Genomic DNA, 15,343 nt, shown 5'->3' with positions numbered 1-15,343 from the left:
CCCCAGGAGTGGTGGTGGTGCCGCCAGACATCGGGGAGGTGGGCTGGGCTGCCGGGCTGGGGCTCAGAGATGGAATGATGCGCTCGGGACTTTAGCGGCAGCGAACAGCGCTGCTGGTGCTGGCTGCCGGGCAGGCGGGACGCTGGGTACCGCTGCTTGCAGATGCTTGTGGCTGCCCGTGGGGGAACTCTGTCACCTCCCCACCTGGCACTAGCAAGTGCCAAATAAAGCGGGTGGGATGGGCCTTGGGTTACGGGGGCGATGGCCTCTGTACAGCACTGGCCAGGGAAGGCACGTGAGTGTCGGCTCGGCAACAGCTGAGTGCTGGTTCATACAATTATTTTGTATAAAACCTTCGTTTCTGGACTTAAATGCTGCAGAGTGTCCACCACCAGCCCAGGAAAGCCTCAGCTGCCCACAACTCCTCAGGAGGGCCACGGCAGACCCCCCTTCCCCCCCTTTCCCAGCTGATCCTCCCCCTCCCATGCCATCCCTCTGGAGCCCCTGCACGAGACGGGCTCCCCGTGGAAGGCAACTGCAGCCTTTTGGTGATGCTCTGCCCTGGTACCCAGGGGTTTGCCCAGGGAGGGTGCTCAGCCTGTGCATGGCCAGAGCAGCCGATGCCGACTGGGCACCTTGGGCTTTGCCAGAGCCTGGCTTTGCTCGCCTTGCTGTCCCGATGGCTGTCCTGGCTGCTGCTCCCAGTGCAGATGTCCTCGGGGGCTTGCGTGGGCTGCTCCCAGTTCGTTTAATAGATATATTATTTATATAATATATATACTTAATATATAAAGTAACTGGTTAATTGTCTCAGACTCAGGAATTAGTGCAACGGAAGCACAAAGGGCTTTTACTGTCCGGTTACTTAGAAACCAGCCATTGATTTTCACTTGGCAATTTTGCAGCTTCCAAGCGTGTGTGTCTGTGTGTTTGTGTATATATTTATATGTTTGTGTGTGTAATATAGCTATGCATACAGCTGGAAGCTGCAAAACAGATGTGAATGTATACACATGTGTTCTTGCTTGGTGGGGTTTTTGTTGTGTTGTTTTTTAGAGGGATAGAGGAGAACCAGGTCTCAAGAACCGCTGCTCTTTCAGGCAAATTACCTCTCTGCCATAGGGCCAGTAGTCAAACTGGTGGCCGAGTGCTGCCCAGCAGCCCGAGGTCCGCGCTGGGAGGTGAGCCCTCCCGAGCAGGCTGGGTTTCTAGCTGCGTTGTGGCTCTGCGTGGCGGTGTGGCCGCTTGGCTTCCCGGCTGCCTTCCTGTTAATTAGAGCGTGCAGTCAGGTGAAGCGCTCGCAGGCAAACGGAGGGCTGGAAACGATGGGAATAACTGGGGGCTATGACCTGGCGATGCTCTCCAGGCTGGACCATGGGTGACCGCCTCCCGAGCAGCTTCTGAGCTCACTTGCAAGAGGGACCTCGCACGGCAGGGACTTGGCGTTTTCAGTGTCGGTGCCTGAGTACAGATGTAAAATCTTCCAAGTGCCCGGGTCACACGTGTGCTAAGTAAATGGCAAAGACAGCTTTGGAAATTCAAGCACGATAGTTCTGTCCAGCCGGTTATCGCTCGCCGGAGCGAAGCCTGGTTCCCACGTGTGTGTGCAGGTCCCCGGCGTGCAGAGGGACGAGCCCTGATGTGGCTTTGTGACACGGGGGGGACCTGCAGGGATGGAGGACAGGACAGCCAGCTGGTACCTGGGCTGAGAGCCTGAGACAGACCCCGCTGCTGCAGGGAGAGGTGTCTGCTATAAATGTATGCAAACACCAGAGGGTTCCACCCGCGTTATATGTGTCTATAGGTAGGCATCTATGTGAAGGGTGTGTATATGTGTGTATATAAGGGGTGTATGTGTGTATATACATTAATATCTCTGCAGAGAGAGGGGTACAGCTCCATGGCCAGGCTGTGCCCTTGCAGCCACGTGCCTGCGCAGAGGCAGAACCAGTTTGAAAGGCAAAGCGTAGCTTGGTGAGAAATAAGGCTTAAAACAACCCTACTCTCCTACATAAAATAAACGTAAACTGGTTGGAAATGCGCAGTAGCACTTGACTTCTCCAAAGGGTGTAATGCAGCGGGTGGGTTGTCTCCAGGAGCGACGTGGAAATCCCACTCCTGTGAGCCTGGGCTCCTTTTTCCGACCAGAAGGGCTGCAGCTCTGGCCGGAGCACGCAGGCAGCTGCTGGGGGTTTGCCTTTGAACTTTATAAGGGTTGTGCTTTGTGCTGCTGAGCAGGGGAGGGCCGGCATCGTTTGTGCTGTTCTGTGCACGGATGGGTTTTGGTACGCAGGGGTCCAGCTGTGCTTTCAGTCAAAAAAAAAAAGAGAAAGAAAAAGAAGAAAAAATAGAAAAGAAAAAAAAAAATCAGGTCAGTGCCTGCCCCAACCGTGCTGTGAGCCCGGGGGGCCTGTGGTGCTGGAGAGGCAGCTCCAGCTTTTCAAGTAGCTACTTGAGGGCAAATTCTTGTCTCTCCCTAAATTTTCAGTTTCTTCGAGCAGCGCTAAATTTTGGGTACAGCAGTGGTGGGGAGCCCTAGGGAGGGGTGGGAGGGTGAGTGTCCGTGCCCCAAGCGCTGTCTGCTGGGGTCAGGCTGACTGCCCTGACCTCCTCAGGATGCCTTTGGTTGCTCTCCAACGTGGGAAATTGTGCTACATGAGCAAATACCAGAAATGGCCAGGAAATCAAGCGTGGAAAAAGAGAAAGAGCTGAAAGAGCAGGGCACGACCTGTGCTAATGGTGGGTGTTTTATCCAACCCCTTTCACTGTCCTCTGCCTGTGGGTGAGAAGGGCTTTTTCTTTTTTCTTTTTTTTTATTTGGCTTTAAATAATTCATCAGGATCAGCAAAAAGCACAGTGATTGTTTGTGGTGCTCTGCAGCGGAAGGTAGATAGATGGTCCCTAAATTATGCCTTGATCTGGCAAAAAAATTGCACAGATCCAGCTGCAATGTAAAGGTTAAAGCGGGAGGATATAATTAAAGGGGTATTTTGTGCTGCAGCAATAGGTTTAAGTTAGGGTAGGGGCTTAATATATGGCATGTTTTGTGGCCTCAGGGCTAATTATCTTGTCTCCGGCCTGGCTGTGGGAGGTGAAGGCTGATAACTTCATCTCACTGGGCTGGGGAGTCGGGGGCTGCTTGGTTCAGGGGGAATCCACGAGCTTGGGAGCCCCAGCAATAACCGGGCCAGGGGGCTGCTGTGAGGCATGTGAAGGCTTTAACAAGTGTGAGAGTGAATTAAAAAAAAGTGAAGCTGAAGAAGGTGAATACTTTAATTGGTTTTAATACAATGAATGCCAAGTGATGATGAAAATGAAGGGAACGCGTGTGCCTTACGCATGGGGCTCCAAACGACGTCAGATGTGAGATACATCTGAACGCATTTGGGTTTGTTCCCAGCCCCATGAGTGCTCAGAGCTTCTCCCACAGCCTCTTGAGGCAAAGGATGATGGCAGCACATCCACCCTTCTCCAGACTGGGTGGCCAGCATCCCAGCTGAGGGGAGGTCTTCCCCTTTCTGAGGAAAACATTACCTGGATAAAAACAGGCACTTGTCTTCTCGGGCTGCTGTTTTCCCATGGGGCTAAGTTGTGTGTCCCTTGGGGGCTTAATAATATTTTAATTATGTTCTTTTCCTTCTAGAAACCTCGGAAAATCTGGACTGAGAGTCTCGTGCCTCGGGCTGGGTGAGTAACCTCTGCGGCTGTGACCCCCACTGCAGCCACACGCTGCCCGCAGTGATGGTGGCTGCTCCTGTATTTTGGGGAGGTGTGCGCTGTCTCGGAGCCCCCAGCCTGCCCTCAGCCTCGCCGAAGCCCTCGTGTGTGTTCACAGCAGCTCTGTGCATCAGCCGAGGCGCTTGCCCGCGGCGCGAGGTGACTCCTTCCACCCGTGGCGCTCGAGCAGAGCTGGGCGAGGGCTTATGGCATAAACCCCTGCTGCTGTGGCCTGATCCCCGCGAGGGACAGCCTGCAGGGACCGCGTCAGAGATGTCTGTGTAACGACCCCGAGACCTCTCGGTGTCAGAGCTCCCGTCTCGGGGGGCTGGCAGTCCGCCTGGGCTGCGGGCAGACCTTTGTTCTATCCAGCGGGTGCACCTTGTTATTTCTGTTCCATACCGGCTTGGAAACTAAAGAATATCTTATCAATTTTTTATCTTATCCATATTTTATCAAGAGGAGCATCTATAAGCACTGTGGTACGTACGTGCTGGCCCTGCAGGTCTCACAGTGATGCTGCAGTTCCCGCAGGCTGTAGCGCGTCGCCGCTGCCCTTCAGCTGCGTGTGCCATGGACTGGGCAGCTCCTGGTGGCTTTACTCATGCGAGTAATTTCTGTGATGGCCGTTGAACTGCTCACACGAAGAATGCTTAAAAGTGTGTGTGTGTCTGTGTGTGCATATATTTTTTTATATATATATATAAACCCCCCAGATGCCGTAGAAAGGAGGAAGATTTTTTTCTTGCTGCGAGCACCTTCCCGTGGTGCAAGGCTGGGGCATCAGCAGCGTGAAAGCCCTGGGGATGTGCAGAGACCCCCGCCAGGGATGGATGCTCTTCTCTGCCAGGGCCCCTCCAGCCCTGCGTTAAAGAAGGGGGTCCTTGCTCCCCCAGGGTCAGGGGTGCTGGCATGGGGAGGTGGAAGCACCAGGATGTCTTTAGGAAAGCGCTGGGTGTGCTGAGCTCCTGTGCTGCTGCCTCCGGGGCGAGTGGGTGAAGGCAGGAGCAGGCAAGGACCCGGACTCTGCCTGCGTTTGGTGCCTGCTGTGGCTACGGGCATCCCCTTCCAGCTCCCTGCTCCAGCCCCAGCAGGTGCCCGAGGGGTTAGCTCATTTTTTCCGACACACTTTGAGATTTGATTTTAAAATAGAGTGAAATGTGAAAGTCACCCTGTATCACAAGTCATATAAATAAGGCCTATTCTGCCAAGAAGAGCTCTTCTGGTTAAAATAGACCCAGGCTTTGAAAGGGAGTTGTCTTCTTATCCGTGCAGAGATTTTATTTATCATCCTTACGGTTTCACCGAGAGCTGATGCTGTTGTGGTGGAGAAAAGCTATGGGAAGGAAGTAGAAGCAGGAAAAAACCCCCATGTTTTGCAGAGCTTTTCTTTAATTTCAAGCATGTGGAACTGCAGCAGCATCTAAATATATTGAGCCTTTGTGAGCGCAGCTGCGTGGGATAAGTGGGGGCTGAGGATGGAGCAAGTGGCTGCTCTGGGCAAGGGCAGGGCTGGGGGAGAGCTGCAGTGGGCATCAGTTCAGAGCGGGGCAGCGAGCCCTACAGCTATTTGTGTGTGCGCAGGAACTGAGGGGGTGACTGGAAAGCCTGGAATCCAGCTGCCACCTTCTTGTGAACGTACAGGTATTTCTTCTGCAGCACAGCTCGCCCTCCCCTCCCTCAGATCCATCAGGTGCCTGCTTCGAGTGAGGGCTTATATGACTCTTCTAAATAGCTTCTCTTTTGCAGCTCCCTAAAAGACAAATGTGTTTCCCTAAACTCTCTGCAGCATGAAAATCTAATTTCAGGTTTACTAAAGTTTCTGAAGGCTCAGCAATCTTTCTTAAAAGCCTTCCAAAGTCTCAGTGAGGTGGGAGCGTGCTTCATCCTGTGGTATGAAAGAGTCAGCGGAGAAAAATGCGAAGCGGGACAGAAATCCAAGGCAGGCAGCGCTAAGGCAACGCGTACCCTTTAATTATGTCCTGCTTCTCCCAGCTCACACTCCCTAATTAATTCGCTTGCTGGGTGCTGCTCGCGGTGTGAGAAGCGCGGCGCGAGGGCGCGAGGTCAGACGCGTTGGCAGCGCGATTCACAGGCGAGGACGTTGGGGAAGGGTGGCTGAGCATCGCTCCCAGGTCGCTGAACCTCCCACGGGAGCTGGGACTGCTCTGCTGGGCTGAGCGCCCTTAGGACCGGGCTCCTGCAGCACCCTGGTGCTGAGCCCTGCTCCTGGCTGGGCTGGGCTCTCACCTCCTCCTTTGAGCAAGTTAAAAGCCAGGTGAGGCTTTAATTGAGGAACCTTAATAGCCCAACCCCGGGCAGATGCGTGGGCTGGCACGAGGCCCCTTCTGTGATGCTGGCTCTGAAATGGGATTGTGATGCCTGGTGGTGGTGGGGGAAATAAGGTCGTGTGTTTCTTGTAGTTAATTCAGAGCGAATTCTGCCTGTGGAGGCTGCCTGTTGCTTTTTAGAAAATGTTGAGACAGCCTCCGACAAGGCGATTAGCCCAGGCTCCAAGGAAACAAGCAGCAGGACCAAATCAGCCATCCCGAACTCCAAAATCCAGTTCAACGTACAAATACGGAGAAGAAACCTTCCCAAACGAGCGGCTCCTGCAGCCACTGGTGGGATAACCCGGCCTCGCTGTTGAAAATAGACATTTTGTGAGCAGAAAGGGGTCAGCTGCTGCCGCTGCCCCTCGGTGCTTTGCTCTGGGGAAAAGGTTTTGCAAAGTCAACCCCGAACGCCCGCTGGCCCGGGATGATGAAGATGATGAAGGGGGGTCCGATTTGCACCCAGGGACTCGCAGCGCGCAGGGCTGAGCATGTGCCGGTCGCTCAAGTGCCAGACCCGACCCACGTGCCAGATCTGCATGTGGCATCGTCCTCGCCAGGAGCGAGCCAGGGATAAAACTGTGCTGGCAGGAGGAGCAGCTTCGGCTCCCAGCCAGGAGCCCTTTTTTTTTTTTTTACTTCTCCTGCAGAGGTGACACATCTGCTGGCAACGACATTATCGAGTGGTGAATTTTGTGTCAGCAAATAACGTGCTAGTAATCCCACCTTGCTAGGCTCTGGGATGGAAATGGAGCCAAATCCAGTTTTAATACAGACATTCCTCTGTGGAAGGTGAGGATATCCAGCTGGGAAATTGCTTTCCAATGCAAGGGAACAACGTGGTGGGCAGCAGTGGGAGGTCTATCTGCCACTGCCACGCTCGGGTATGGGGGGGGATGTTTATAGCCAGTGGATTGGGGTAGACAAGAGAAAGACAGTGACTTGGTAAGGAGAAAAGTAATAATTTAAAAAAACCTACATCTTTCTCTAGTATATTTTTCTTCCGAACCACTCCCATTGGCTGAGGTTGTGAATCATCCTCAGCCGCTGTTTGAAATGCCAAGTGCGCCTCGTGCTTTCTGGAGGGATTTCTTCTTTTTTTTTTTTTTTTTCAGTTGGGGTTGAGCAGCGGGTGCTGTGCCGCAGCCCTGGCCGCTTTGGGTGGGGGTGCCCACCACCACCCACTCGGACTGCCCAGGGTGGTGATGGGAGGGCGACTCCTGTGCTGCTCTCCCGGCTCCCAGCGCTGGCTGGGACCGTCCCAGAGCATCTCGCTCTGCCGACAGCATCTGATGCTTTAGAGATCACCTGGCTGAGTGCAAACTCGCCTCCCTGGCTGGTTTTTTGCAGTGATCAAAGAAAAAAAAGTACTCCAAGGTTTCCCTACCCATGTGGTCCCGATAATGCTTCCTGTTTGGGGTCACCCCCCAGGGTCTGGGAGCATGGCGGGGGGATACAGGCAGATCCAGGGCAGGTATACCCAGCTCTGCGTGCATCTACGTGTATTTAAAGAGATAAAGTGCTTACTCTCTGTAGGCGAGCCACTGCAGCTCTCCGGCTGCTCTCCATGTGCCCAAACACGAGCGTTTTGCCCCCGTTAAGCTCTGTTGCTCAGCGAGGCACGGCGGGTGTTGTAAGGTCGTAGTGACTGAAGTTTGAGACAAGGGTGGGCAGTCCACAAGGTGTATAAATAATTCCTGTTCTTCTCACCTGTGCTGGGGACCTGTGTACATACTGAAGAAAAAAAAAATCACTTTGGGATAAACAGTCTCAGCCCATTTTTCAGCAGAAATGCATCTTAATATATTCCTGTAAAAGTAACACTTCTGAAGCTTTAACATGGAAATCGGGCTTCATTTGGATTTTTTTTTTCATCTACATAAAGAAGCCTAATGACAAACTAAAACCTATTTTAATTTTTAGTTTTATTGTGTGAGACCAGAGCACTTTATTCCAGCAATGACCTTTCTGGAGGTCTGCAAGCAGGGGGGGCAGCTCCGGGCTGGGTGGGTGCTGCTGTAGTCCAGTTACTGCCCTGGTAGAGAGCAGAAGTAAATGCAGGATTAGTTGGGAATGTGCGTGCTCTTTGCTCATGCTTTTTGTTCCGGTAGCACTAGATGTGTTCTGTGTTGCTGATCTGTGAAAACTTGGCTTTTGCAGAGCTTGGGTTATCCTGCAGGAAAGGGAGAGTTTCAGCTTAAATACACAGTAAACACATCTTTAAAAATAACTTGATTTGTACTCAAAGAAACCTGATGTATAAAAAAAAAAAAATAAATTCAGTCTGACCTTTTTTTGAGGGAAAGGGAGCAAGATTCTCCTAACGGAGCCAACTCTTCTTGTTCTGTTTCCAAGCAGGGAGTGATCAAAGCGGCCCCAGCGTTAGCAGCAGGCACCCTCTGCTTTCCAACTCCTGCTCCGGGTTCATCTCCCACCCTCGCTGTGCGCAATGAGCTATCGGATACATTTTTAATGAAGAAGTGGGAGCGCTTACGTATCTATTGCACCAGGCCCTTTGCAAGTGCAAGCAGGCAGGGAGAAAAAAAGTTGTGTTTTTTTTTTTTCCACCTCAGCAGCATCAGAGCTCGACCCGTCCCTGGCACTGCGATATCTCCTCTGCCTTGCCCAAATCACACTGAATTTTCCAGCTCAGGGCCTGAACCCCTCTGCCCTCGTTACGGACAGACGATATAAGGCAGAATTTTAAATTCTGGAGAGTTTTGCGTGAGCGATGCGAGCTTTGACCCACCCGTTGAATGAGTAACACGCGGTTTTATACGTAGCTGGTGTAGCTGGTATACATAGCTGGTCTTGGAAAGTGCAGGGAAAAGTTGTAGCTCCGAGTGATGTCGTGACGAGCTGGCAGAGGGCACCGGTGCTGTCGCAGCCTCCTCTCTTGTGTCTCGGCGTTGCTCTCCACGGGGTGTTTCGTGAGGTCGGGTCTGTGGGGCAGGAGCGATGCCTGCCGGCCTGAGTACGTGCTGGGTGACCAGTGCCCCATGTGGGTCCTGGCGCTTCCCCAGCTTGCTGCTGGCTCTTGCTCCAGTGTCTTAGGAGATAGGTGTTCCTTATAGATACACACACGCAAAATATATATAGGAAATAATACTCCTATGGCTTAGGAATATCCAGTTAAATCCACACACTGTTTCTACCACAAGATTTTATATTTTTTCCCCTGAAGCAGTGGTCATGAAGAAATAATGCCCCAAATTTTTCATAATAATAGGCCAAAGTCTGCAACTAAACTGCAGCTGCTGTTTGAGGCTGCTCATGGGCTGTGCTGGTGTCGGATCTTGGTCTTATGGAAAAGTTCCTGGTGAAAAGTCACTTTGGGTTTTAAACACTTCATGTCAATAGAAATACTTCCTTTTTGTATTTTTTTTTCTCATTTTGACTTGTATGATGCTAAATGCTGAAGCGCAAACTTAGGAAGAGATTCACTCCCCAAACGACGTGTTTCAGCAGCATCATAAATTTTTTCCGATTTGTCAAATTTGGAAAATGAACTCAGCTCTGCAAAGAGCTTCGGATTTCCATAAAACTGTGTATTTTGGCAGCATGTGACCTTACTGGCATTTCCCTGAGCAGGTTCGTGTGCCAGTCCTGGGTCCACGTGCCCGGCCGCACTGTCCCCTCCAGGAGCAGGGACTCCAGCACCTGGGATGCAGCAGCCTCTGAGCCAGTTAATCCCATTTTAAACCTATTTAATCCCAACAAGCCTGAATTTTGGTAGAAAGAATTTTTGGGGTTTTGTCTACAAAAGCCTCTCATGGTAACAGATTATTGTGTTCTTTCTAGGCACATGGGTCACTTTTGGAGGTCAAATCTCAGACGAGGTAAGTAATGCTTGGTGTAAGTATAATGCACGAAGCAAAACCCAATATGAGATATTTTTAAAGGAAACCATGGCTACCGAAATCAGAGGAGCCAGCTTCTGTGTGAGGAGATGGCAGAGGGTTACTGTGCAAAGCAATACAAAGCTTGCGCTTCTGCTACAAAAAACCTTGTTCTAGAAATCCGACATTTCTAGAAATCAACTTCAATAAAAAACCCATCTATCCCTTAAAACAATCTTCTCTTCTGTGTGTTTGGAGGGATATTTCCTCCTTACCACTGGCGGTGGCACCGTTCCTGGAGCAGAAACTGGAAATTATTTTTGCATCATGCATGTAATCAGCAGCAGTCAGACACAGGCAGGGGCTTGGCTTACAAGGAGCTGCCTGATTATTATTTTTTTTTTGCATAATAAAACAAAACAAATGAAAATGAGCTTGGGTTCCTACGCGCTCTTGCCCACACCAGATGGCTCTCAATCTCGGTGAATAATCCTCCCAAGCGCTGGGCAGCACGTGGGTTCCCTCTGTCTCAGGTACGCTGCAGATGCTAGTCATCAGAAGCAGAGCAACCTCCCAGCTGCCTTCCCTCGAGCACATGACAAACCCCAAAATAACTTTGGCAGAAGGAAAACAGCCCAGGAGTCTGAACTCAAAGATTTGGGTGGGGTTTTTTTTTCTGCCTTTTAAATCACTTTGGTGGTTTTTCTTCTGCTGGCGGCGGGTCACGGGGTTCATTCCTGTTTCCTGACGTTGCAGGCTGAAGCGATTCGGTTATAAATTTGCTCCCTGGCTCTCCTGCCCTCCTTGTTTAGAATAAATCAATGCAAGGTGTTCAGGCGTGGGGAAAAGAGGACTGAAACACAGCTCTGTCCTTGAGGGACGCCCACCTGGGTGCCTGCCGCCCTGGAGCTGCCAGCCCCCTCTGGCTGCAGAATCCCCCCCCCCCCCCGGGAGCTGTGAGGCTCTGACAGGGACCATCTGAAATGACCTTCAGGTGGTGGCGTGCCCCGTGATGTCTGCTGGAGAGCTGCAGGACAGCCTGTCGGGTGGCCAACAAAAATTAAAAAAAAAAAAAAAAAATTAAACTCTTAACCACAGAAAGATCCTTTCTGTATTAAACTCCGCAGATTTGCAGTGTATAACCCTATTAAATTCTTGGCCGCTTTCCTGTTAGAAAGTTCCTATGAGAAGAGATTAATTCCTCCAAAGGGAAGTTGATGTAAATCTGTGTTTTGGTGCTTCTCGGGCCGGCGCCTGAACCCCAGGTGCCCTGCTGAAGGCGATGCTGACACCCCTCCCATCCCCGCTGAAGCCCCTTTGCTGCACGTTCAGGGGCTTTTCCCCACGTGGGAAGAGCCGCTGGCCCCTCGGGATGTGGCCTGCCCCACCTCACCCCTCCATCTCTGCTTCCCCCAGGTGGCAGAGCAGCTGATGACCATCGCCTACGAGAGCGGAGTCAACCTGTTCGACACGGCGGAGGTGTACGCGGCCGGCAAGTGAGTGCCCAGCGTCCTGCTCCGCTTCCCTGGGGCCCCTCTGCCCGGCTCTGCTCCTCCCCGTGTCACAGTCACTTGTGATGGATAATGCTCTGCCTCTGGTAGTGCTTGGGAAGCTCCCCTCTTGCCGAGGAGGAGACAGAAAAACCTTTATATTTGGAGCACTCTTTAAAAAAAAAAAAAATATATATATATATGTAAAAAACCTAACCCAAAACTTCTCGTACCCAGCTGAAGACTGAAACATATCGCTTGTGCCACTTGCTGCTGGCACAGGGAGAAAAACATCCTGAATAAATGAAAAGTCAGTGAGCGTCTTAATGGTGATAAATGGCTTGTGCCACTGCCAGCTCCCGGCGCGGGGAGCTGCTCTGGCTGCAGCAGAGCTAATGCTCTTAGTGTGGCTGCGGGATTGGGGGGAAAAAAAATATCCATCCGTAATATATTTGACTTTGGCTGGTTTATATGGCTTTGTATTTAGCATAAAAGGTGGACTGGGATGGCACGTCCCTGGTGTGGGGACAAACCAGCTCTGCCTTCCCAGGGCAGAGGGGTGGAGGTCTCTCTGTGGGAGTGGGTGGACAAGGTGCTTTATACCGATGGAGGGGACCGTCCCCTGTGACGGCGATGTCTGCACACCCTGTCCCGGCCAGTGTTGGGTCCCTGTCACCCATGGAGGGGAGAGGGGTGCTGCAGGCTGGCTGCTGGGTAGCACTGTCCAGGGGAGCTGGGGCAGACGGGAGCCGGGATGGTGTACCTGGTGCTGAGCATCCCCCTGTCTCCTCTCACGCAGGGCTGAGGTCATCCTGGGGAACATCCTGAAGAAGAAGGGCTGGAGGTACTGTACCGGACGGCGCTCCCTGCCACCCCCAAACCAGCGGGACCCCCGGGGAACGGGAGAATCCTCCCGCTTTTTAAAAGCAATGCGCGTTAGGTGATGCTGGAGCGAGGGCTGCTCTTCCCAGGCGGTGCCGGGAGCTCGCCTGGGCGATGGTCGCGCTGGGAACGCTCGCCGGGGTCGTGAGGCTGCGGCCGTCCCCCCGCGGCGCTGCCTCGCCCGAGACCATCGTCCCTGTGCGCGGCACAGCTAACGCAACCCCTGGGCACGTCCCTCGTCGCTGCCGCGCGCGGTGTAGCCGGACAGACGATCTGTGCGTTGGCGTCCTTATCTGGGTGCGTTAGGGATGCAAAGCCGTGATGGGCCTTCATCTTGGGTAGCCTGGCAGGAGGCGATACCTAGTTTAAGCGATGCACATTAGCATATGTTGTGTAGTTTTAAGAGCATTTACATAATCTTTAAAGACCTCCCCTGTGTGTCTTATTCAGCCTTCAGCTGAGGAATGGGTTCTGGCAGCGCTCTCTCCAAAAATCAGTATCCCCTGCGTTAGGGGGATGATTATTCAGTAAGAAATATTCCGGATACCATGGAAGAAAAAAAAAAGCTAAGTCTAGCCAAAGCTGGAGAAATTTTGTGTTATACATGTAGTTATGCAGCAAGGTAGTTTGCAAATGATAAATCTTTGATTTAACATCATATGGGAATTTAAAGATTAATTCAGGGAATGTATTGCTCTTGAAGTTTTAACAGCTCTGGGAATACGGCATGATAATGAGAAGCACTGGGCTTGGGCACCAGGAGGGAATCGTGATGTAGCCCTTGGTTAAGGGCTCTGGAGATTGCTTACTGTGTGATTAAAAATGTGTCTCTCTTTTGGTCACTTCACTTGAATTAGCTTCAGTTTCAGGACACCAGCCTATAGTCACCCCCTGCTCCTGAGTGTGGGAGGAGAAGTGGCCTCTCGGCCTGTTTCAAGAAGGATTACAGGGATGTACGAACGCTCGCTCTGAGCCCAGAGCTGTGAAACCAGGCACGGCCGCCGCCACGGGAAGCCAGAGTGTTGTCCGCGGGCAGCATCCTCCTGGGTTGCTTACAATTTATTTTAACAACAATATTTTTTCTGTTCTGTTTGCAGGAGGTCCAGTCTGGTCATAACAACAAAACTGTACTGGGGTGGAAAGTAAGTCTCCCAGTTACTCGTAGCGGTGTTTGGTGCTGCGTGCTTTTCCCTCTCACAGCCGTACAACCGGGTGGAGATCGATGGTGCCTTGGGGGGGGGGGGGGGGGGTGGTTTGTTGCTCTTGTCTTTGAGACTGGGAACCCAAATGAGGTTCAGGGTCTCTCTGTTGTATGAGTTGTAACTTCGTTTTTGGGGTGTTTAAACCAGAATACATAATTATCTCTCCCTGATGGTGAGCACCTCGGACCTCTAACAGCCACGTACCGGTTTTCCCTTTGCAGAGCTGAAACGGAAAGAGGCCTTTCGAGAAAACACATCATTGAAGGTACGTGTTGCACGGGGCGGGGGTCTGGCTGTGCCCGAGTGCCCTGCCGTGGGCCTGGTGGGATGCAACCAGCCGGACCCCAGGGCAATTGCTCTCCCACGAGCCAGGTCTAGCTTGGCCTTGCTGCTCCTCCGTGCCAGCCCTGCGTGGGGTGGTTCCCAAGCTTGGCTGAGAAGTGCCCAAAATGCACCAAAAGTTGGTGCAGAGGAGGGCCACAAAGATGCTCAGGGGGCTGGAGCAGCTCCCCTGTGAGGACAGGCTGAGAGAGTTGGGGGTGTTCAGCCTGGAGAGGAGAAGGCTCTGGGGAGACCTTAGAGCGGCTTCCAGTGCTGAAAGGGGCTGCAGGGAAGGTGGGGAGGGACCCTTGGTCAGGGATGGCGGTGATGGGATGAGGGGTAACGGCTTCACACTGACAGAGGGGAGAGTGAGATGAGATGTGAGGAAGAAATTCTTCCCTGTGAGGGCGGTGAGGCCCTGGCACAGGCTGCCCAGAGCAGCCGTGGCTGCCCCCTCCCTGGCAGTGCTCAAGGCCAGGCTGGATGGGGCTGAGAGCAACCTGGTCTGGTGGGAGGTGTCCCTGCCCAGGGCAGGGGGTTGGAACTGGGTGGTCTGTAAGGTCCCTCCCAGCCCAAACCGTTCTAGGATTATTCTGGCTTTTTTCAAAAAGCGTCAGCAAACACGTTGCGTGCACAAAGCCTTCTCCACTGCGCCTCTGCGCAGGAAAACCTTTAGTTTGGTTTGTTTTGTTTGGGTTTTTTTTGATATAACAAGCGAGTGTGTTGTCCTTGGCTGGCCACACGTGCATCACTTGCAGATCTGTCCCTTGTCTGCAGCCAGCGGGGTTTGCCACGCTGGGGTTTCGTCGCTCGCCACCTCGTGCGGGTTCCCGGCACCTTTGCACCGTTGTCCTCGAGAACAGCCCCGATCCCAACTGCCACGAGATGCCAGGAGGCAGGAAGGCTCCAGCGGGTCTGGAGCTGCTCTGCTGACACCCCCAGCGTGGTCGGCGGCCGCGGCCGCGTGGGCTCCCTCGGCGGAGCAGGGAGGGAGGAGGCTGCAGGGCGTGATGTCAGCCTGCAGAAATAGCCTCGGGAGCGGGGCCAGGTCCCGTCCGCCGAGCAGCCGGCTTGGGGAGAGCTGTGGTTTGCTCTCGGTGCTGTTTCTTCCCGGATGCTCAGTCGCATTGTACGTTGCCTCACGCAGCTCCTTGCAGCCGGCCCGGCATCCCGCTGAGCGCTGCTGCTCGCTGCCTTACTCCTCCGTCGGGGTTTGTTCACCCAAGTCTCTGCTGGCTCTGGCACGTGCTCCTCGTCTTCCTTACGGCTGCGTTTTTGTTCTCTCAGGTACTTGTTGTGGGAGAGGGAGTGAGAGCACCCACAGTTTTCTGCACGGAGAAGCGCGTTTCACCTGTCTGGCTCTTTCTGGAGGGCTGTTGGGTGTCGGGTCGTGCAGTGACCATGGTCACAACCAGGGCAGGACTTTACACGCAGGATGCAAATAGAGCAGCGCCCCTAAAAACACACGTTTCTGTCGTATTAAGGATCAGCAGTGCCCGCCAGGACCTTGTCCCAGTGAGAGGTGCCAGCCTGGGCTGGCTTCCAACGGGGGCTGGAGC

General features: G+C 52.9%; 1 protein-coding gene across 6 annotated transcripts in view; it reads left to right on the top strand.

The window, feature by feature from the left end:
- The window catches only part of KCNAB1 (potassium voltage-gated channel subfamily A regulatory beta subunit 1), a 68,577-nt gene that overhangs the window by 41,179 nt on the left and 12,055 nt on the right, over positions 1-15,343 (top strand). For all 6 annotated transcript variants that reach the window (XM_086467575.1, XM_086467573.1, XM_086467574.1 and 3 more), the window contains exons 2-7: positions 3,644-3,687; positions 9,852-9,889; positions 11,306-11,385; positions 12,179-12,223; positions 13,359-13,403; positions 13,685-13,728. In XM_086467575.1, the coding sequence (XP_086323701.1) occupies positions 3,644-3,687; positions 9,852-9,889; positions 11,306-11,385; positions 12,179-12,223; positions 13,359-13,403; positions 13,685-13,728 (296 nt within the window). The remainder of the gene's footprint in view (positions 1-3,643; positions 3,688-9,851; positions 9,890-11,305; positions 11,386-12,178; positions 12,224-13,358; positions 13,404-13,684; positions 13,729-15,343) is intronic.

Source organism: Leptosomus discolor, chromosome 7, assembly GCF_034619465.1.
Source record: "Leptosomus discolor isolate bLepDis1 chromosome 7, bLepDis1.hap2, whole genome shotgun sequence".
Classification (NCBI taxonomy): Eukaryota; Metazoa; Chordata; class Aves; order Leptosomiformes; family Leptosomidae; genus Leptosomus; species Leptosomus discolor.
The sequence above is the reverse complement of the archived record's forward strand: the minus strand, read 5'-3'. Positions and strand labels throughout refer to the sequence as shown.